We start from the raw sequence: 23,546 nt of genomic DNA, 5'->3' as shown, positions 1-23,546 counted from the left end.
CTCCATCAATAATGCAAATAAAACTGGTGATAAGGGGCAACCCTGTCTCGTTCCTCAGTTTAAGATTATTGTCTCTGTAACACCCATCATTTATAACTATTCTTGCCTTATTCTCTGAGCAATCTTTCTTAGATATATAAAAAAGTTAAAATCTGGGTTTGTATCACTAATTATATATTTTGTAGAACATTAGTTTTTATCAGCATTTCCTGATATGCAGAAATATATATCTGTGTGTCTTTCATATCAATTGAATTGTTCAGCCAACACACTGAAATGTTCTATTTCCAAAGAGAACAATTGTTTTAGTTAAAACTGAGGGCTTCAAATTATTCACAATATATGTGGATTAAACTAGTTAAATACTTCAGACTTCCTGAATATCATCAAAAAGTGGACTGATTTGTTTTAAAACTTTTGACCTGTCATTAATTTATATTAATATAGATGAAACATGAACAAGCTATTATTTGTAAGAAACAGTGAACTTTATGTATAATTTTATTCTCAGTTGTATTATTTTGAATTGTATACAGGTAGTCCTCAACTTACGACCACAATTGCGCTCAAAATTTATGTTGACAAGTGAGAAATTTGTTAAGTGAGTTTTGTCCCATTTTATGAATTTTCTTGCCACGTTTGTCAAGGGAATCACTGCAGTGGTTAAATTAGTAACATGCTGTTAAGTGAATCTGGTTTCCCCATTGACTTTGCTTCTCTCATGGTTGCAAAAAGTGTTCACATGACTCTGGGACCCTGCAAACATCATAAATGTGAGTCAGTTGTCAAGCATCCAAATGTAAGTCATGTGACCATGGAGATGCTGCAACATGCATAAGTGTGAAATATGGTCATGGATCACTTTTTTCAGTGCCGTTGTAACTTCAAACAAACTGTTATAAGTCAAGGACTCCCTGTAGTATATTGTTGGACAGAGATCAGTGAACTAAATGCTCTTTTTATGACCTTCCAAAATCTTCTAAGACTGTATCAAACATTCCATTCATTTGTCAAAATAAAAAGTAAAACAAAGTCTTCCATAGACTTTTGATTTTAAAAATGGAGAGAAGAAAAGCACCCCCCACTCCAGTATAGTCCTAGCCTGCCTCAATATTAGACTGCATTAGTAGCCAACTCTGTGTAGCTAATCTATTGAAAAATTTCAACTTTTTCCCCTCAGCATGTAAGCAAGGCAGCGGTGTTAAAAACCCCATCCACACCTGCTCTGGATTATGAAATACCTCAACAGGAACAATTGTTTTTTTGCCTTATGCCAGAGAAGGAAAGCAATTTTGGAACTCAATTTCCTGAGGAAGAGAAAATCAAAAGAGTCTATTGCTAATAGTCTTGTAGCAGCTAGCCAACTTTGTCTAATTTTGAAAAGCTAAGCAGAGTCGGATCCAGTTAGTACTTGGATAAAATACTACCAGGAAATTTCAACTCTAGGCTAGCCTGGGAAGTCAAATAAACATCCCAGAAGGAGTCAGTGGCAAACCACTTCCGTAATGTAGCCAAGAAAACTGTGCACATGTCCACAAAATCACCGTGAGTTCCGCTCCATTCAAAGAAGGCTTTATCTTAAGAGCCAGAAAATTACCCAATAGAGAAAAACTTGATGTTTTCTTTGGCCACTGTAGAATACCATTTGGTTGTTTTTTTAAAAAAAGAAAATATATAATTTTCAACTTTTTAAGGGAAGAACTGTGCTCAGTTAACTCTAGTCCAGTATTTAGATTATCGTGGCAAGTAACCACTACAGTTAATGACAATAAGCCTCGTGGAGCCAAACTGCAATTCTGGTTTTAAAACACAGAATGTTTTGGTTTTCTTACCCAAAGTTAAATCAAGAGTCCCAAATGGCTTAGTACTCTAATGATGAAGGTAGAAAAATATTTGAATCGGGTGGGCAACTATGGCAACTTTACAACTTGCAGACTTCAACTCCCAGAATTCCTGACCCAATATGGATGTAGGGAATGGCAATATTATGTACATTATCTTGAACTCCTGGAGATAAAAATCTAACAAGAAAAACAAAAGCAAAATAGAATGGCACATCCCTAAAGCTCATTTTTTATTTCTAGGATGCTGGAATATGGTATATATTCCATAAATTTCCTACAGGAGATTCCCATGGATTGTTTCTTGAAACAAAAGCTGAACTTACCCCACTAGGAATTTTCTATAACAACAAAGTCCACTCCAATTTTAAGGTAACTGAACCTGTTAATGATTTATATGTTTATGAATGTATTGTGATCTAAATTAAACAAAACTGGTTGTACTCATGCAAGACAAATCATATAGTTTAACCAAAGGCATTGTTTAATATGGGAAGTCCTGCTGTTTCACTATAACTTGCTTGTAATAAGTATGCTTAGAATTATAATTACCCTTAAACCGTTCTGTGTTTCATTACACTGATACATTTGTTCATTTTTAAATATTCATTATGTTTATTTAAAAAATCAACTATATAACACAGAAATGTAAGTATACATGCTGCTAAAATCTTTACAAAGATTTAGTATTTTTATATACACATCTGATATGGTATTGTGTGCCAACAGGGAGCATTTTGTAGAATTTTTTTTCCTTCTGATCCTTCAGGAGAGCTTGAATAAAGTAATCTATATTGCATAATTAAACCTGTAGGTTACATATATTAATACTAACTGCAACTTCATGGTTTCACTTGTAAGCAGTCATACTTCTTTTAAGATTAATTCATCTGATTATTTTACTGAAAATATTTAGAAGGCACAAAAAAACCCCAAACAGAATCATTTGGTTAGTATTTACTGAAACTTGGTTACATATTTTTTTGGGTGGCCAGGAGTACTTATCTGATATATGCTTTGACAATGGAATGCCTTTATCTATAACTTAATTTGTTGTACAGCTTGTTTTTCAACATCCAGCAATGTTTTATTTTTATTTTTTATTAATTTATTATCTCTCCAAAGACGACTTTAGGTAGCTTATAGACATTAAATAAAATGCAGTATAAAACATTAAAACAATAAATAAGGTTCTTAAATTCAATTAAAATAAAACTAAGCAGGATGGAGAGAGGGAGCAAAGTGTGCGCAGGGAGAAGGTATGTGTGTGGGGGTGTTACCTACTCTTATTAGCCACCTTCAAAATGCCACAGCCCCATTGGGACCCGAGGCCAGTTGGCACAACCATGTCTTCAAGGCCTTTTAGTAGGCCAAAAGGGTGGACATAGATCTGGCCTGGGTTGGGCAAGATGTTTCAAAGAGAGGGAACCATGGCAGCTGGACCCCGCCAGCTGAAATTCCTGTGCTGAAAGGGTCCTCAGCATGTCCCTTCTGCCGGTGTAGGTGGGACGGGCTAATCGCATTGGGTTGAGCCAGTTTCTTAGATAGCTTTTGGGGGGTCTTCCAACAACAGTCACCACAGAAAAAGGCTTCATATTTTTTGTTAGCATACTTAGATTTTTAATGTAGGAAAAAATACACACAATGATCTTTCCTAATCATCTTCTTTGTCTTGGTTTGGAATTTTAGTTAAGAATATATTTCTGAAATAATCTCTTCTTTACTGTACTCATAAATGACTTTTTGAGAATAAGATGATGGAAAGTGCATCATATTCCTAGCTAATCTTTTTGAGATATTATAATCAAAGAGATTGTTTTTCTTCCAACACCATAAAAACCATTACTATTAAAACTATTGTATATACATTGCAATTGCAGCATAAATGGTCCTGTATAAAATACAGAATACTGTTTTAAAACATGCACAGATTACATAGTTTAACTCATTTTGTTAACATCAACCCAAAGTCAGATATTGGTAAGTTTAAACAATGATTAATTTTAAAATAGTATCAGTCGTATCTTTGTTTTTTTATGCCTTTGTCACGTTGTTTTTTTTAGTAATTTGAGAGAGGCTTTTTTAAAAAAAAAAATAAACAATAAACTACTCATATCCTTTATAATCCACAACTCATTATGTATACACATTTGTAAGTATGCCTTCCTTCCTTCCTTCCTGAACTATTTGCCACTGGTTTCGATGAACATAATAAAAGTTATATATCCCTATTTAAAAGTAATTCCCACTGATTGCAGTGAAACTGGTTCCTGAATAAATATTGCAATGTGTATTCTGTATCAGGATATGAAGGAACAATCCATAGTTGCCCTAACATTTTCAAATGATTGAAAAAACAGGATGTCCTCCTTGCCCCTACTCCTTCCCTCATGGGAATATATGTCTGTTTACATCCTTTCAGTGAAGGTATTTATAAGCTCTTTTTCTTTGAAAAAAAGACATCTTAATTAGAAGTTAATAAACTGGCATGTGATATTCTTCTCAAGCGCCCAAAAAATGATTTACAGTAATTTGAAACTACTTTGTAGGCATTTTCCTTTTGTTTGTATTAAAAAGAACAGATTAGTTGCTGAAAAGTTGTATCACTAAGATGCTGGTCAATTCAGATATGTTGAGTGTACTATGTAACTATGCCAATTATCTGGTTTTGGGAGGGGATGGAATGATCTAACTTTCAGATATTATACAAGTCATGTGTTCAGCTCAAAAAGAGGATCCATAATCTGCCTCTTGACTCTTTCACAAAGTGTGTTTCTGAAATATTTAGTGACCATTGTGGAATATAAGAGTGTTTTACTGTATTTTAATATGAAGGAGTCTCAAGTACTTGGAAAACCTCGTTATCCCTTGTTAGAGGATATCACTAATATTTGCAACAATATCCACAGATTTTCAGTTGTGGAAAAGATTAATTTGTTGTTTTTTCTTTATTGAGGCTGGCTTATTCATTGATAAAGGAGTAAAAACCACCAATGCAAGTGCTGCAGATAAAAGAGAATACCTGTCTTTGGACAATAATGCAAGGTAAAATGAAATTTGAGGATAGGATGCAGAATGGTTAAAGGTTGCATCTAAAAAATCTTGCCCGGAATTTTAATATCATAAAGCACTTAGCAGACTTTCCGACAGAATCGTAGAATGCAAGAACTGGAATGGACCATGACGATTCTGCATCTGGACAGTGTAGAATCCCACTACGGGTAGTCCTCGAGTTACGACCACAATTGAGCCCAAAATTTATGTTGCTAAGTGAAACATTTGTTAAGGGAGTTTGCCACATTTGATGACTTTTCTTCCCACCGTTATTAAGTGAATCTTTGCATTTATTAAATTAGTAATCTGGTTGTTAAGTGAATCTGGCTTCCCCCTTGACTTTGCTTGTCAGAAGGTCACAAGATGGGAACACGTAACCCTGGGTCACTGCAACGGTTATAAATATGTACTAGTTCCAAGCCTGTGAATTTTGATCATCTGACCATGGGGATGCTGCAACAGTCGCAAGTGTGAAAAATGGTCATAGGTCTCTTTTTTAGTGCCATTGTAACTTTGGACAGTCACTAAATGAACTGTTGTAAGTCAAGGACTACCTCTACTATAGAGCCCTGACAAATGGCCAGCCACCTTCAGTTTAAATACCTCTAGAATAGAATCGACCATCTCCCAAAACAGCCTGTTTCATTGTTGAACGGTTCTTAATATGGGGAGATGGGGTGTTCCCCGATGTCCACATTTGTAATTTAAGCACAAGTTTCTTCTGGAACAGCTACAATTACTTCTTTTCCATCTTCTTTATGACTGCCCTTCAAGTAATTGGAGATAACAATATTATCCCTGAAGCTCTCTCTACTCAAGATTACAATACTATCTCCGACTGTTCCTGAATAAAATTTTCTTTTATGTTTGTCTTTTATATTCTTGGTTGTTGCTCTCCAGTTACTCCAGTTTATCAGTGCCTTCCTAAAATGCAGTATCATAACTTAAATCTGGCTAACACAGAATGACTTCCCTTGATCTTGACACTATTATTGATAAAAACCTAGGATTGCATTTGCTTTTTTTAGCAGCTGCATTACACTGTTCAATTAGTAACTTATCAAGCCAACTAGCTCCTTTTTTCAGGGTCTACTGTTTGGATGATATCCCTATCTTATGTAATATTTATGCCACTGGCTTTTCTATCCAAATAAAGGAGTTTTCATATGCTCCTCTTGAAAGATTGCTGCCTCTGCTTATTGTTCCAAATATGAAGATGCTCTTGAATCTTAATGCTGTTGTGTAAAGTATTTGTTGTCAAATAATTGCGCCATCCAGAAGTCATATTTTTCACATGTCATTCAAGTTACTTATGAATATGTTGAATGATATGACGTCTAGAATGGATCTTTAAACAGTCGGTAATGTTGTCTACTCCACATCTTGCTATCTTTTTTATTAGGGACATAATGGGAAACTTTTATACTATGTCTACTGTATTCCATTGATCAACTAAAATTACTTTGCAAAATGGGAAGTCATCTAGGTATTGCATAACTTGTTATTATAAGCCAGTATCAGTAGCTACAAAGCAATGCATTCTTTTCGAAATATGACATAAGTAATGACATGGAGAAAAAGCCCTTTTTGTTGCTTGAAATTTTGAATGTGAGCCCAAGTTCTTTTTACAAGTTAGCTTTTATGATTTTCTTTCTGCAGATATTAGCTAAATATTGACTATTTTTCTGCTGATCCCCATTATTAGTTAAATAATACAATATTCCAGTTTTCATTTTTATTCTTGCCTCCTTGATCTCCTTGAATGCTTTCTCCAGCATCTCTGATTAATGACTGCTATTATGAATAGATCTATTATTCCATTCCAATCAGATTGTTGTCCCATTTTCTCTGTTGAATTGCTAAGTTACTTGATGTCCTGGTGACCACAGTGTTAAGAGCTTTATCCACTTCATTGCAACATACCACATTATGCTATAGAATACTATATTATGGATTGCATTAGAGGTATTTGAATCTGACCACTGAGCTTTGTCTACAAAATAGGTGGTTGCTCATAACTTCAGGGCTTTCCTGCCTTCTTATGAAGAAATTAGGGAAACAAAGAATATAAGGAGTGTAAAGTATGTAAATATTATAGTTCACTCTTTTTCTCAATTTCAGTGGGAGTTTATTATGAGAAATTGCACACTCTTTAAGTGAGAGGGTGGAAGTAGACTGGTATTGGCAGATAACTCATGTTAGACTTAGCTAGCATGATAGTTTGCAGTTTAACAACTGTGGTGCCACAAATATCTTCTGTCTCTGTTTCTGGGTCAAACCAAAGCTAATCTTTGATTCTCTATTTTATTTCTTTGGACATGTTTATTACTGGATCTAATCTTCTATGTCAGCCAGTAGTTTTAATATTTTGGACATGTAGGAAGATTTGCTTATAGGCCAATACGATTCTGTCTTTCATTTATAAGGTTTCGGCCTCATCAAGATGCAAATCCTGAGAAGCCCCGAGTTGCTGCTCTTATAGAAAGACTAATAGCTTATAAAAACAATGACCATGGTGCTTGGGTCAGAGGTGGAGACATCATCATTCAGAACTCAGGGTGAGTCCTCCAGAGCAAATGTGAGCATGTTGCTAAAGTAAATAATTTTGAACAGGGCTGGCAGAGCTGACTACATTCATTAAATCTAGTCATGTTATGTTCTTGGAAGGTAGCAGAAACATACTGGATTAGTATGCTTAAAAATATACAAACATATTTTTTTGCTGTTATCTTTTTAAGTTTGCTTTGAACCAGCCGCTTGTATTTATGGAAAATGGGTTCAGCTGCCAAGCTCTGATTCAGCATCTTCTCCTTGCCTGGCTCAAGTTCTGAGCCAGATTTTGAAAATGTATTTATTTTAATGCTAATCAAAAGAAGCTGCTTTCTAAAACAAATTTTTTTTCCTCTATCCTAGATTTGCTGACAATGGAATAGGCTTAACATTTGCAAGGTTAGTACTGTTTGGCTTTATTTTCAATGGTGGCCATTTATTGGAGACCACTGGACTGTGTACACACATATAAACTCATTTATTATATTTTATTTTTCCTCTTAAATAGGTCAGGGTAGCACACCCTCTTACTTTCTATTTTTATTTCCTAGCTGTATTGCAAGATAGTGGGTTTCAAAAAAATTAAATTTCAACAGATTTACTAGCCTATTTCTCTCATCAGGCCATCATATGGATGAGATGAAGCACGAAGACAAAATCATGCAAGAACACATAATGATGGTCATTTCTTTTATTAAATGTGGCACCAGCCTTGCTAGAATTAAATCTTTTTCATCTGCTAAAAGTCACCTGTCTTTGGTTTTGGTTTTGATAGTGACGGAAGCTTTCCGAGTGACGAAGGATCCAGCCAGGAAGTCTCAAACTCTTTGTTTGTTGGTGAAAGCAAGAATTATGGCTATTTAGGAGGCCAGAACAAATATTGGGGGACTGGAGGGATAAACAATAGAACACGCACATTGCCTAGAAACCGGTAAGTATTTCATAGCCTGGATGTGTGCTTCAACTTGTTGTCTGGTTGATTTTGTGGTGGTAGGCAAGGATAGTTTTTTTTTTTTTTTTTTTGTTTACATTTATACCCCGCCCTTCTCCGAAGACTCAGGGCGGCTTACAGTGTATAAGGCAATAGTCTCATTCCATTTGTATATTTACAAAGTCAACTTATTGCCCCCCCAACAATCTGGGTCCTCATAGATAGGATAGTTTTTCGTAGGCACCATGACTTTATTACCGTATATACTCGAGTATAAGCCGATCCGAATATAAGCCGAGGCACCTAATTTTACCACAAAAACTGGGAAAAACTATTGACTCGAGTATAAGCCGAGGGTGGGAAATGAGGCAGCTACTGGTCAATGTAAAAAATAAAGATAGAGCCAAGTAAAATAACATGAATATTTATTTGAACGAAAAACAATAAAAGTGCAAAAGGGGGAAGGAGGATTCCCAGCTTTAGAAAATTTAGAACTACGCCACCTTTGGTATGACCTGAGCATAGCTCATAAAATTATCTGCTACAATGTACTTCCTATCAATGACTACTTCAGCTTCAACCACAACAATACACGAGAACACAATAGATTCAAACTTAAAGTGAACCTCTCCAATCTAGATTGCAGAAAATGTGACTTCAGTAACAGAGTTGTTAATGCCTGGAATGTGCTACCTGACTCTGGTCTCTTCCCAAAATCCCCAAAGCCTTAACCAAAGACTATCTAGTATTGACCTCACCCCATTCCTAAGAGGTCTGTAAGGCGTGCATAAGAGCACCAGCGTGCCTACCGTCCCTGTCCTAATGTTCCCTTTAGTTGTATTCCTTTTATGTATTCAATTCATGCTTATATTTATATAATTATTTAATATGTATTTGACAAAATAAAATGAATGAATGAATGAATAGAATAGAATAGAATAGAATTTTTATTGGCTAAGTGTGATTGGACACACAAGGAATGAATGAATGAATGAATGAATGAGTGAGTGAGTTACTTCAACAACATTGTCTCACAGAAATTGACAATACAACTGCAAGCATGAAAATGAGTCCTCCTTTAGCTTCCAAGGGACCAGGGTGCCTCTGAAGGTCAGTGCTCTAAGCACTAAGAACCCAACACAAATCTAAGCCTGTATGCACACCAATAGTGAAAATACCCTGCACAGTGTCTCTTGGCAGAGAAGGTTAATTTTCATAGACGTTGGGGTGGCTCTTTTTTTTTTTTTTTTGGCAGGGCAATAAGGATCTCTAATATCATTAAACCCAAGTGTGAGGAAAAGACAGCAGCTAAAATGTTAAGGCCAGTTGTGTGACCTTCTCCAATACAGTTGGCCTGGCTGTTTGCCAAAACTTAAAACACCCTCCATCCCCCTCCTGCTAAAGCTTCTTTCTTAAAACAATCGTGGTCTTTGCCTTTCATGTCGCTCAACCTTTCACCTGCCAGGTTCCTAGCCCTCCACCCTTGACCCACTGCTGTGTTTGCTTAGCATTGTGCCAATCGACTTTAGAAGTCTGTGTGTGTGTGTGTGTGTGTGAGAGAGAGAGAGAGAGGAGGGAGGAGGAGTGCAAAGGGGAAGGAGGATTCCCAGCTCTAAACAAAGGAAATCCCGGAATGCCAGCGCGAAGGCGGTGCTCGCGTTCCTCCTCCCTTGCTCAAAAGCCCCAATAACCTTCACCAGCAAGGCAGACCCCCACGGAAGGAAGGGGCAGGCTGACTCACGAGCATCTGGCTGAAGAGCAGCTGCTCCAGGTCGCCCAGCACGGTGAAGCACGGAGGAGAAGAAAGAATGAAAGAAGGAGGAACGGCCCTCCTTTCTCTCTCTCTCTCTTCCAGCGCCACGGAACAGAAGGGGACTAGGCGCACACACACGCCCAGCTTCTGAAGCACGGAGGAGAAGAAAGAATGAAAGAAGGAGGAACGGCCCTCCTTTCTCTCTCTCTCTCTCTTCCAACGGAAAACGCTCTTTCGCTTGCGGGGAGAGGAGGGAGGGAGGGAGGAGGTTGGCTTGCTTATTCAACCCTTCCCGGCTAGCCATCCAGCCCTTCCCAGGAGAAGGCGAGGAGTTTTGGGCGGCGACCTTTTTGCTAAGCGGCAGCTGCTGCCCCAACACCACCAGTTGGGGCGGGGCAGGTGAGCTGCAGTAACTCCCGCCAGGCTATGCATTGGCGGGGAAGCCCTGGCGGTGCAGTCCTTCTCGGCTGAGGAGGAGGTTTCCCCCTCTTCTCTCTCCCGTTGCGCCTGAACATCTGCCTAGCAACAATGGCGACAGGAGAACCTTTTTCTACTGGTTGAGCTTGGCCAATCGCCGCTTGCTCTGAGTTGCTGCATTGTTTGTTCACCGGGCGTCTCAATTTACCAAGCGGAGCGAGTTTGAGGGTCGCGGGCGGGATGGCGCTGCGCTCTGCGCCGCGCGAGCCACCCAAAGGCCAGAAGAAAGGTCATTCCATCGGGTAATGGGCGAAGGCTCCTTCCGGAGGAGCCGGCTCCATTACTCGATGGAATGACCTTTTCTTCTGGCCTTTGGGGTGGCTCTTTTTTTTTTTGGCAGGGCAATAAGGATCTCTAATATCATTAAACCCAAGTGTGAGGAAAAGACAGCAGCTAAAATGTTAAGGCCAGTTGTGTGACCTTCTCCAATACAGTTGGCCTGGCTGTTTGCCAAAACTTAAAACACCCTCCATCCCCCTCCTGCTAAAGCTTCTTTCTTAAAACAATTGTGGTCTTTGCCTTTCATGTCGCTCAACCTTTCACCTGCCAGGTTCCTAGCTCTAAACAAAGGGAAATCCCGGAATGCCAGCGCGAAGGCGGTGCTCGCTCCTCCTCCCTTGCTCAAAAGCCCCAATAACCTTCACCAGCAAGGCAGACCCCCACGGGAAGGAAGGGGCAGGCTGACTCACGAGCATCTGGCTGAAGAGCAGCTGCTCCAGGTCGCCCAGCACGGTGAAGCACGGAGGAGAAGAAAGAATGAAAGAAGGAGGAAGCGGCGGCGGGGTTGCAGCCCAGCCGGGCTCGCACAGCATGGGTAAGGCGGAGAGGAAGGAGCCTTCGCCCATTACTCGATGGAATGACCTTTTCTTCTGGCCTTTGGGGTGGCTCTCGCGCGGCGAGCTCGCGTCGGGAAACCTCCTCCTCAGCCGAGAAGGCTGGCGGCTCCCCTGCCCAGCCCTCTCACTGCACCACCAGGGCTTCCCCGCCACCGCCACAGAGCGAGCCCGACCTCCTGCCCGAATCGCGCCGTGCGAGTGCTGATGGGGAGCTGCTGAGTCCGCCTGAGCTTGGCGGCTGCTAGAGCGCGAGCCCGGGAGGCTGAGGAAGGAGCGGCGGCGGCGGGGTTGCAGCCCAGCCGGGCTCGCACAGCATGGGTAAGGCGGGAGAGGAAGGAGCCTTCGCCCATTACTCCGATGGAATGACCTTTCTTCTGGCCTTTGGGGTGGCTCTCGCGGCGAAGCTCGGGTCGGGAAACCTCCTCCTCAGCCGAGAAGGCTGGCGGCCCCTGCCCAGCCCTCTCACTGCACCACCAGGGCTTCCCGCGCCAATGCACAGTCCGCCAAGTTCTGAGCCAGATTTTGAAAATGTATTTATTTTAATGCTAATCAAAAGAAGCTGCTTTCTAAAACAAATTTTTTTTCCTCTATCCTAGATTTGCTGACAATGGAATAGGCTTAACATTTGCAAGGTTAGTACTGTTTGGCTTTATTTTCAATGGTGGCCATTTATTGGAGACCACTGGACTGTGTACACACATATAAACTCATTTATTATATTTTATTTTTCCTCTTAAATAGGTCAGGGTAGCACACCCTCTTACTTTCTATTTTTATTTCCTAGCTGTATTGCAAGATAGTGGGTTTCAAAAAAATTAAATTTCAACAGATTTACTAGCCTATTTCTCTCATCAGGCCATCATATGGATGAGATGAAGCACGAAGACAAAATCATGCAAGAACACATAATGATGGTCATTTCTTTTATTAAATGTGGCACCAGCCTTGCTAGAATTAAATCTTTTTCATCTGCTAAAAGTCACCTGTCTTTGGTTTTGGTTTTGATAGTGACGGAAGCTTTCCGAGTGACGAAGGATCCAGCCAGGAAGTCTCAAACTCTTTGTTTGTTGGTGAAAGCAAGAATTATGGCTATTTAGGAGGCCAGAACAAATATTGGGGGACTGGAGGGATAAACAATAGAACACGCACATTGCCTAGAAACCGGTAAGTATTTCATAGCCTGGATGTGTGCTTCAACTTGTTGTCTGGTTGATTTTGTGGTGGTAGGCAAGGATAGTTTTTCGTAGGCACCATGACTTTATTACTTTACTTTATTACTCACTTTTGTACTTAGTACAACTTAGCTTTGAATTTATACTGCAGAACCTTTAAAAACATACTGCGGCTGTTTTGCAAAAGTGAGATTCAAGCAATTTTATCCATCAGAATGTTGTGGAAAACACTGAGCCCAGTACATCTGACCACTTGTATGGGTTGTAGTTTTTTTCTTTTCATTCTTTAGAACAATGCAAAGAAGATGTCCAGTTTCTTTGGGAGATAATGCATCTTTTTTTTTTCTTTGCGAAAGGGAAGTATCAGTTTCTTTAAAAGAGGTGATAATCAGATAGTTCCTGAAACTTAGCTTGTCCCTGGAAGATGTAAGCTGATGGATGAATACCAGCATAGATTTCTTGACAATGAGTTAACATGGATGGTTGCCAGCCACTTTCAGTCATTCTTCTGTTACTCCTAAATACAGCAAAGTATAGCCAAGAATAGCAGATAGGACCATATTATCCTCACTTCTTATCATCTACGCTTGTTCCCAGTTGTCAGAAAATGATTGCCATGGTTTTAACATGATTTTAAACACATTTTGTATTCTTAGTATTTTTAAATTATACTTTTAAACTGCCCAGAGTATCTACTTAATTGATTATTTAAAAAAAAACTTTGCAATTAAATAAATACATATACATAACACCTTTTAACAGCCTATATATGTACTGCAGAAATCCAGCCCAGCCAGGATTCATAGAATTATGATGAGCTAAACTGTTTCTATAGTAATAAAAGTATTTTCCTTGATTATGTGCCATGAAGTCATTTTCTACTCCTAGTGACCACATAGATAGATTTTCCCCATTATGATAATTTCCTAACCTGTTCTTTGAAGATTTCTTCTACTGCACTCATGACTGAGTGCAAACTGAGAGATCAAATTCATTAACTGCAATTTTCACACTGAGAAGAGGACTTTGTCTAAAATATAAATACAGACATACATTTATGTCATCCTGTCTGAAATTATTCCTTGAGCCTTTGACTAAAGGAGTGGAAGGTCCAGTAAAATATGGCCCAGAATAAAAATTACATTTGAAAATACAGCATGCAAATATTTTCATAAATTTTGCCATAATGTAAACCTTTTTTCACTGAGTCTCATTGTATTTAATAGCTTTTATTGCCTAATAACACTCCTAACTCTTACCTGCTTATTCTGTAAATATTTATATCAGCAAGAAAAATAATGTTTCTAAACATTTTTATTCTTTTACAGGACTTATCCAATCCGTGGATTTCAAATTTATGATGGACCTATTCGCCTCACCAAATGTACTTTCAATAATTTTGTGCCAACTACTGATAGATTCACTAGTGCAATTGGGTTCCTACTGAAAAATACCTGGCAAATTACACCTCAGAACAATATTTCCCTGGTGGCATTCGATGAAAATGTAAGGGTTTGGTTTTTTTTAAAATTAAAGTTGCTTTTTCCACATGAAAAAGGAAAGGAGTTTGAAGACAATAATGGTAATTAGTAGCATTAGACTAACGCCTCTGTGAGATAAATGGACTGTTTATAAATTAAATAATAGCAAAAACACTTAGACTTATATACCGCTTCACAGTGCTTTACAGCCTTCTCTAAGTGGTTTATAGAATCAGTGTATTGCCCCCAACAATCTGGGTCCTCATGTTACTGTTCTCGGAAAGTTGAAAGGCTGAGTCAACCTTGAGATGGTGAGATTCGAACAGCTGGTAGTCAGCAGAAGTAACCTCCAGTATTGCATTCTAACCACTGTGTGACGACAACTCTTAAATAATTATAATATTATGATAATATAATATAATAAATATTAATGTACTTTTTGTTTTGTAAGGTTTCTTTAAAAGTCTTTTTTGGTAAACCTGGCCCATGGTTTGAAGAAGCTGATCTGGACGGTGACAAGAATTCAATATTCCATGATGTTGATGGATCGGTGACAGGTTACATGGACACTTACGTTGGTAGAATGGATAACTATCTGATTCAACATCCAGACTGTTCTAACTTTATCAAGTGGAATGGTGTAGTCTGCAGTGGAACTTTTGCTCAGGTTAAGAGAGAGATGTGAATGTTCTGTTGTATGCATAAAACATGAATAGCATGTCCAATTTCTAGAGGAAAAGATTGAATTACTGATTTATATTTACATTTAAATTCAGCAGTTTGAATATTTTTTAACTGAGTATGTATGTTCTATCTTTCTGTCTTCTTACCCACACCCATACAATGGCTGGGTTTGGATTATAGTCTAAACCACAAATTATCCTCCCCTTTTAACCTGTGGAATGGCTAGTTATGGTTCAGTGCAAACCCAAAAGATTAAGTTAATTCAGGAAATGAGAAATAGGTTAACATGAATAAAAATACAGCTACACAATGACTAGAGCCATTGACTAAGATGGACGGTTATATAGAACATAAATAAATAAAAATTAGATAAATAAATGTATCATTCACTTGCCACCATCTCTTTTTCTAATTATTTTTAAAATAATAATAATTAGTGTAAAAGACCAGCATGAAGAAAGCAAATATAAGGTCAGATATATGAAGAAAGTATAATTCCATTATATTGTTTTATCCATATCATATTGACAGTTTTTCCAATCCTTAGGACATGAGAGAAGGAAGTGTAAGTAACGTGTTGATATATCTGGGCTTGTTCTATAATAAAATTGCTTTGTTTTAATAATGCACTTTTTAATGTGTCATATTGTGTATAAAGATTAGAGTACAGCTATGACTTCACAAGGAAGAGATTATGATAAAACTAATCCTGTTCAAATCTGGCTTAGAGAGTTAGAAAAAAAATATCTGACTCATAGGCTTTCTAGCATTTCTGACTCTGGTTTTCTTTCTGACTTTAGAGCTACCTAAAGCTTAATTGTTCCTCTAGTCATTACCAGTCAAATCAGAAACAATTCAATCCATATCTTCTTTTTTTTAATGGCGAAGTATTTTTAGGGTTCACTAACAAAAAAAGAGAGGATAACTGCTAACAAGGAGGATTTCCTAAGACCCAAAATCCATATCCACTGCATAGTTTTCATTGAATCAATCTTATTGTTTTCCTTAGATCATTCAATTCTTTGTAAAAGATAGTTTTCTTCATTCAGAGTTCTTATGTAATTGAGACTTACTCGTCTTACATCCAGGTCATTCACACTGTATGTGTTTTTGATATATCGGGTCTTTGTCATTTCATAGGACTTAGCATTTTCCTTCTTTGTGTTCTTGTTGTAGGTATACATCCAGACCCGGAACCCACAGAATCTAATGACTATGGTACGAGACGAGTATCCTTCCAACCCTATGATACTTCGAGGTATTAATAATCAGAAAGCTGACTTCCAGCAATACCAGCCAGTTGTAATGCTTCAAAAGGGTTACACAATACATTGGAATGGACAATCCCCACAAATAACCTTCTTGTACCTCATTAATTTCAACAAGTACGTTTGCATGTGATGCTCTTTTGTGATAGATCGCTATACTATTTAAACATGTAATAAATAGTATTTATGGACTTTTAAATCCTGTGGAACCCGACAGTCCACAGGAGAATGTAGGCAAGACTCTTTATTGTGGTCAATCACCAGTCCATAAAACATAATTGTATATATGCTAGTAATATTTGATACCAAGATCAACTCAATTTACATATTATGCAACTCATTGCGACCATACGTAAGGAAATAGAATCACTGGAATCTGAAAATTAAGGCTTTAAATAAAACTGACAAGGGTGACCAGAATATTTAATTAGATGTGGGGTAACGACTCGGCATGTGCCAGTGTAAAACAAACAGCATAATGAAACTTGTTTATTGGTTTCAAAAGCTTTTTCACCAGATAGGCAAAGTCTGGAATTTTCAGCTTTCATAATTTTTGCTAAATACGGTTAAATGCAACAAAGAGCAAATAATAAAATCATAAATGACAGCATTTTTCATCAATTCTTTTTTCAGAAATGACTGGATTCGAGTTGGCCTCTGTTACCCACCGGATGCCTCTTTTCAAGTCACCTTTGATGTATTCCAGAGACAGGCATCTGCTTATTATAATATGGAGGATTATGTTGCTGTGTCTTCAATGGCTGAGCTGCAGAAGAGACGAACAGAGAAAATTTTCTATTTTGATGATAGCACTGGGTAGACATTTTCCATTAAAATTAAAAGTAGAGCTTTATATAGTGTCTAAAGATTGTTTGGTCTGGCTGTCTTAAGAGTTGAGAGATGTAGCATGGATACAGTTCTAAGAGAAATCCTTGTGGTTTGTGGTTATCAACAGATTTATGACTGAAGGGTCATTTTTCTAAAGGTTAACACAAGCTAGGCTGTTAAGAATGCCCAGAAATTATTTTCCATTTGGTCGTCAATTTTATTATCTATCTTAGATCATTCTATCCAGGATTGTATTGTCTCCACCTGCTTGAATGAGTTCGACGTACACAGCATGTTAGAAAGAAGGAGCTCTCGTTTCTAGCAAAATGGCTGTTATAAATGGCAGTATGAATGTAATTCAGAGTCTGAATGGGGAGCTGATTATATTTGAACAACAAAAAATGAAATTAATAGCATTGATGGGAGATGCAAAAAGTAAGATGCACAAGTAAACAGTTGTGCCATTGTAGCATCCTTTGGAATGGCATGCACTCTCTGCTTGATATTTTCCTACTTCTGTATTCTTCGGCAGGTTGTTGTTTCTGTTCCTGCAAGCCAAATATCACAGAGAAGGGCACAGTTACTGTTCATCTCAGGGATGTGAAAGAGTCAAAATACAGGCCAGCTTTCAGTCAAAGTCTTACAGTAACTGTTCAGCAAACGCTTATCCAAAGTACTTCCAGAAACCAACTGCTGTGAAAAGAATGCCCACAAAAATAACTGACGTCTGTCAGAAATGCGGCTCGGACCAGGTGAGAAATTATTGTATTGGTAAGATTATATGTAAATATTAAATGGTTTATCCCATGGCTATCTGTCAGGTTGGCAGGTGAGTTGCAGAAAGAATTGAATGTATTTTTCAAGGAAAATATGTGTGGGAACCTGTCAAGCACAGTCCTCAGAATTGTTGCTTGTGTTTAGTAGAACCGGCAAAAAAATATTATTTTATCAATATGAAATTTATTTGCTGCCCATCTCATGTCAAATGACTCTGGGTGGTGGTTTATAGGGTAAAGACATTAAAAAACATTAAAATCATAAAACAACAAAGCAAATTAAAAACTATTCCCCCCCAAAAAAAGTCTAAAGTTCTTATAGTAGAACCTGGATGTTCTTTAGAATAGGAGCAGTGTTTACTATTTAGATCTTTCATTTTGGGGGAGCAGTGTAAAAAATTCTGATAACAGCCCAAGCCAGACTAAGGATGCTTCAAAGTACTAGCTGATCCTAGCTTCCATCAGAGTTTTTATGGGTCAAAACAAATTTAAGATTAAATCCCTGCAAGATGGATACGTTATTTGTCACATTTCCACTATTTGGAAATGGCAATGCCTTCCCAAGGTATTCCTAAATCCATATATGGAGCTCATGGCCGGGGAGTGGGGGAGGGGTGCACTGCCCAGCTTTGGATGGCCAGTTGCAGGAATTTTATTTATTTTATTTATTTATTTTATTTTTCACGACAGTATATATATATAAGCATAAGCATGAAATAACTATACAAATTGGATACAATCAAAGGGAACATTGGACAGGAACGTTAGGCACACTGGTGCTCTTATGCATGCCCCTTACAGACCTCTTAGGAATGGGGTGAGGTCAATAGTAGATAGTTTTTATTTTTATATTTTTTATATTTTTAAAATAAAAATATTTTCATAGTCTTTGGACTATTTGAGGACTGGGGTGTGTTCCTGTCATCTTGTTTACTTAACCGACTAAACATGGAATGGCTTCTGAAAACAATTGAGACCTTCAACTGGAGCAAAGTATGGCAGCTGCTAATTAGGGTAATGGTTGCATTGGTCACCGGCTTGCTTCCAGGTCCAGTTCAAAATTGTTTATCTCTTTAAAGTCCTGCATGACTTGGTGCCAAGATCCCTGTAAGATCATCTTTCCCAACCATATGTAGCTTCCTTGTGTGATCTTCAAGGAAAGGAATGCAGAGGGGTTTTTTTTCACCACAAGAGGTAGCAGAGCTAGCCAGTGGGCCTTTTCAGCTGCTGCCCTGACCTTGGAATCTTGTCCTTCTGCGGTGAAGGATATCAACGTTTTGGTTTTCAAGAATCCCTTGAAAACTTTATTATGCAGTGGTTATAGGTGTCATTGATACTAAGATTACCATAGGTTATTCTTATTGCGGTTTTTTTTACTTCAGTTGTAAACTACCTCAAGCCCTAGGTGAATTTTTGTATGCAAAGATAAGTAATTCCCCAGATAATTGACACTATAATTTCTACAGTTCTCGGGAATTTTGCTGATTTAGGCTTTGGAGTACAAAATTCAAAATAATTGATGATTACTATAGATCAGGGGTCTCCAACTTTGGTCCCTTTAAGATTTGTGGACTTCAACTCCCAGAGTTGAAATCCACAAGTCTTAAAAGGAACCAAGGTTGGAGACCCCTGCTATAGATAGCTTCCACTGATTTATCTCAATGGTTGTCAGAAAATAATGGTAGATAATGTAGAAAGAAAGAAGCAGTTTAATTGCCAACAAAATAATTTATTGTTGTTTGTAGAGACTCTTTTCTATTTGTACTTTTTTACAGTATCATGACTGTTCTTTTCTGTATTGCTTTATTTCTGAGTTATTGTTTAAAAATATTTTCATAGAAAAATTATAATCCATTGATTTATTATTATTTTTATAGTAGCCACCAGTTTAATGGACTAATGATAAGAGTGGGCATCCAGAATGTAATTTTATCCCTATATAAAATGACAAATGGGGTTTTATTCATATATAAAATTGAACAGGATTTTACCAATGTACAAATCTGTACAGGATCCAGTACACCACAGGACCACTATATCTTAATTCAAAGATCTTTTTTAACAACTTTCCTTTGATCCAACCAAAATAAATTCTTTCTCATTTTACCTTACATGGATTCTTGTACATGAACTATCAAATAATACTAAAAATTATTAGTTTTAAATATATATATGGTATCCTTAACATTCAGGTGGTATTTACCAGTGATCCTCATCAAACCTACATCTTTGTGAAAATACAAACTTCAGAACCACAAGAATATTCGATCTCTGTAAGTATTCTTGTACTCTTCCTGGGCATTACGTTCCTTTCAATGTGAGAGGCTTATCTTTCAAACTTGCAGATATTCGACAGTAGATGGTATGGGCAGAGATGAAAAACCTCACCCCTTCTTTGACAAGCATGAGTTATCTTTGCCTGCCTTCCCAGAAAAGCTGTGGCCACAGACTACTTCCCCTTGTGAAAAGGTTGAGGCTGCCTATGAATCTAGCCAGCCCAGAGAATCATCTCCTGGCTGCTTCATGAACAGAACAAACAAGATCTTGCTTAGTGAAAGGAGGAAAGTGTTTGCTGTAAGCTAGCTGCCCACCCTTCCTGATTACACAAATAAAACAACAAATGAGAAGCAGACCAAGCAGTCGTCTTTCTGAGGCATGGATTGAAGGAGGTTCCCAGGCTTATCTCAGTTTGATGCACAGGAGATAGAATGGACACAAGTTAGTCTCTTGTTCTATAAGGAAGAGAGCTGGCTTTAACACACACACACACACACACACACTGGATCTGTTCTTTTTCTAACTGCTTAATCGGCTTCACACATTTTTGCAAACAGGAGAAAGAAAAAAATAAGTGAGGGGATTGACATTTTTGGCATTCCTGTTGCTGAATTTTCAGAATGCCTATGATTAATTTCTATGGGAGAATTTCTACATTAACACACAACAGCGATGTTTTAATACTCTTCATCATTAGAAGAGAAGCAGTTGTTTTAAATGATTGGGGGGGGGAGAAGGAGTGGCAGTAGCATTAATTAATCTCCTTCCATTTTTCTACTTCTAAATACAAAACTTCAGAGTAAATCTTTCCGTTAACTAGTATTTATGTCCTAGAGCAGGGGTCTCCAAGCTTGGCAACTTTAAGCCTGGTGGACTTCAACTCCCAGAATCCGGGAGTTGAAGTCCACCAGGCTTAAAGTTGCCAAGCTTGGAGAGCCCTGTCCTAGAGCTTAATGCAAGCATTATCCCGATACTGTGATCAAAATTCAGGATTGAGGGGAAAGAAGTAGACTGAGAGTTTACTAGTGAGAGTTTTATTTAAATCACAAGGCAATTGAAAGGAAGGCATAAACTGCAGACTGCAGGGATAGATTTACCATTAAAAATTATAAGTAAAATCATCTATACAAGGCTGGAAACAAGTCTGTTCTCCAGGGTCCAACGTGTGTCCTCTGGACACACATGTAGTTGCCATCAAACACAGTTTTTAAAAGGAGGCCATTAGTAGTTTCTTGCTGGGTCATCAATAGTAATTGTCCACAGCCAGAAATTCAGTACAAATAGTCCTCAACATATGACCACAGTTGGAACTGGAACTTCCATTGCTAAACAAAGTGGTTGTTAAGTAAGTCGCATCGAATTTTACAGTTATCTTTTGTGCAGTTGCTAAGTGAATCTCACGGTCCTTAAGAAAACCTGGCATGCTCATTGGCTGCTTGTCAACTGCGAAAGTCACAAGTGGTGATTACGTGACTCTGGGACGCTGCAACCCTTGTAAATATATGGCAGTTGCCAAGCACCCAAATTTTGATCTGTAGGGACACTGCAATGGTCAAAAGTGGGTGGACCGGTCATCGGTCGCCTTTTTTCAGCACCATGGTAACTTCATACAGTTGCTAAATGAACAGCTGTAACTTGAAGGCTCCCTGTATTGCCATTTATAAGCCAAAGCATGGCAAATGCAAGAGCATTCTGTTAGTGGCAGAAGATTACTGTGTTTACAAATTGACTCTTAGAGGCATGGGAAAAGTAATGATTTAAGAGGTTTTTTTCTTTCAGGTCAATAGTGTCAAGTTTCCACTGAAAGAGGTGGGCCTTCTTGCCATAGTCATTGATGCCTGTGTGGGTAAAGTAACAAAAGAAACTTTTTTTCCTGAAGAGAAGATCAAGCTCGTAGAAAATTATATAAAAACTGGAATTCCCCAAAGGTAGGTCGATATAGTATAAATCCATCAGCTAACTAGTCGCCTAAGTGGACACAGAAATGAAAATGTAGCATTTGTTTTTAAAATCCCCCCAAATGCTATCAAAATAGTTATGGTGCTTTTGTAAAAGAACAAGACCTTTCTTCATTGCTGTGAACTGGTTGTTTCTTTAAAAGGCAGAGTGCTTGAAGAACGTATCATGCTCTTTTATTAAAACTGCTTAGTCGTGTGTAACTTGTGCTAGAAATAATTCTGCAAGTTGATCAGTTTTGAAAAATTGAGCATATGCATACATTGTTCTGTAGATTTAGTTGCATTCAGTAGATGGGAAATCTCAAGACAGACAGCATTAAACATTCCCCCAAAAAATTTGTTTCTCCTTGGCTTCTTAAGACCTCATCACTTATTTTAATTATCTTTCTTTCTACTCACAAAAAGATCCTTTTTTTTTAAAGAAGAGAAAGAAAACAGAAAGTCCAGTATTTTATAGAGAGCGTGCCATATTATGTGTTAGCACAATGTGTAAAAGAGGTTATTATTTTCAAAGCATATTGAAATTATTTCTGCAGCTTTCAAAATCTCCCACTCATGACTCATATTTATTAGCTGCAGTAAATCATTGTTCATCTCTGCTCTCCAAGTTTGTCTGATCAGCATTTTTCTCTTAGGTCTTTAGTTGTGTTAACCAGCAGAGGGAACATAACAGACCTTAACATTTCTCAAGCCTTAATGATCCTGGGGACAGCCAAACCACCAAATCTTCAAAATGCAGGTTTGTTTATTTTTGTACATTTTTTTTCACAACTTTTGAAATCAAATTTTAAGGAGCATGCAAATTAGGATTGATGTGTATTTTATGAGATTTGGACATTTTTCAAATCTGCAGTGTTAGAATTTTTTTATGATATACTTTATCTGTTGAGAATAATTATGTCAAACATAGAGTTTACTTTATTGATTATCCCTTGGGCCATATCAAAGTGCAGAGTTCCGTACAAATATAACATGTTAAATATAATTTAGACCTTTTTTCCCCCCTCTTGTCTGTTTCAGAGCACATTCGTTTTCTGGGATTCAGAGGGAACTTTAAGCCATCTTGGGTAAAGCTCTTTAAAGGTTCTGCCGAACAGGACTCAGATGTGATTGAAAAGTACATCCCTTTGCAACTGGAGGAATATGGTTGTGCCAGAGTGAATACAAGCAAACGGAAAGATCTTGAACTCTTAAAGCAGGCTCTAAGAATGCCATAGAAATTAAAGTGCTTAGGAGTACTGAAGACAATGTGAAATAATTTATTTATTTGTTGGGATTTTAAAATATATTATTATCCCACTTGCTGTTTTGATCTGGACATACGCCTAAACCAAATGCTTGAATGGCAGCCTGTGCACCTTTGGATTGTACAAAATATTAAAGAATTTTAAAAAGTATTTGTTAAAAATATCAATTGGTAGGTATGCTTCTGTTATTAACGTATTTTCTTTAAAAAGCCTTTTTTTTTGAGAGATGGCATTGTAGTCTCAAGAAAAAAAAGTATTGGAGAATTAGGATTGTTTACTTTGGATTGCTTGAAAATCTTAGCCCAAACACACTTGAAAGCCAGTTTTATTTCTAATTTTGGAGGCTATTTTCCTTTAAAAAAAAAAACAACTTATCCTTATGGCTATGCACATGAATAGTGAATAATTCAGAC

General features: G+C 37.7%; 1 protein-coding gene across 1 annotated transcript in view; it reads left to right on the top strand.

The window, feature by feature from the left end:
* CEMIP2 (cell migration inducing hyaluronidase 2) overlaps positions 1-23,296 on the top strand; it is a 59,800-nt gene extending 36,504 nt beyond the window's left edge. The window contains exons 11-24 of the mRNA XM_058174117.1: positions 2,085-2,213; positions 4,798-4,886; positions 7,322-7,453; positions 7,809-7,844; positions 8,221-8,376; positions 13,943-14,120; positions 14,547-14,762; positions 15,956-16,164; positions 16,681-16,863; positions 17,408-17,627; positions 19,844-19,924; positions 21,708-21,856; positions 22,522-22,625; positions 22,907-23,296. Coding sequence (XP_058030100.1) covers positions 2,085-2,213; positions 4,798-4,886; positions 7,322-7,453; positions 7,809-7,844; positions 8,221-8,376; positions 13,943-14,120; positions 14,547-14,762; positions 15,956-16,164; positions 16,681-16,863; positions 17,408-17,627; positions 19,844-19,924; positions 21,708-21,856; positions 22,522-22,625; positions 22,907-23,103 — 2,079 coding nt within the window. The 3' untranslated portion in view covers positions 23,104-23,296. The remainder of the gene's footprint in view (positions 1-2,084; positions 2,214-4,797; positions 4,887-7,321; positions 7,454-7,808; positions 7,845-8,220; positions 8,377-13,942; positions 14,121-14,546; positions 14,763-15,955; positions 16,165-16,680; positions 16,864-17,407; positions 17,628-19,843; positions 19,925-21,707; positions 21,857-22,521; positions 22,626-22,906) is intronic.
* The last annotated feature ends 250 nt before the right edge of the window (positions 23,297-23,546 follow it).

Source organism: Ahaetulla prasina, chromosome 2 (genome assembly GCF_028640845.1).
Source record: "Ahaetulla prasina isolate Xishuangbanna chromosome 2, ASM2864084v1, whole genome shotgun sequence".
NCBI classification, from domain to species: domain Eukaryota; kingdom Metazoa; phylum Chordata; class Lepidosauria; order Squamata; family Colubridae; genus Ahaetulla; species Ahaetulla prasina.
This window is presented reverse-complemented; position numbering and strand designations above follow the sequence as displayed.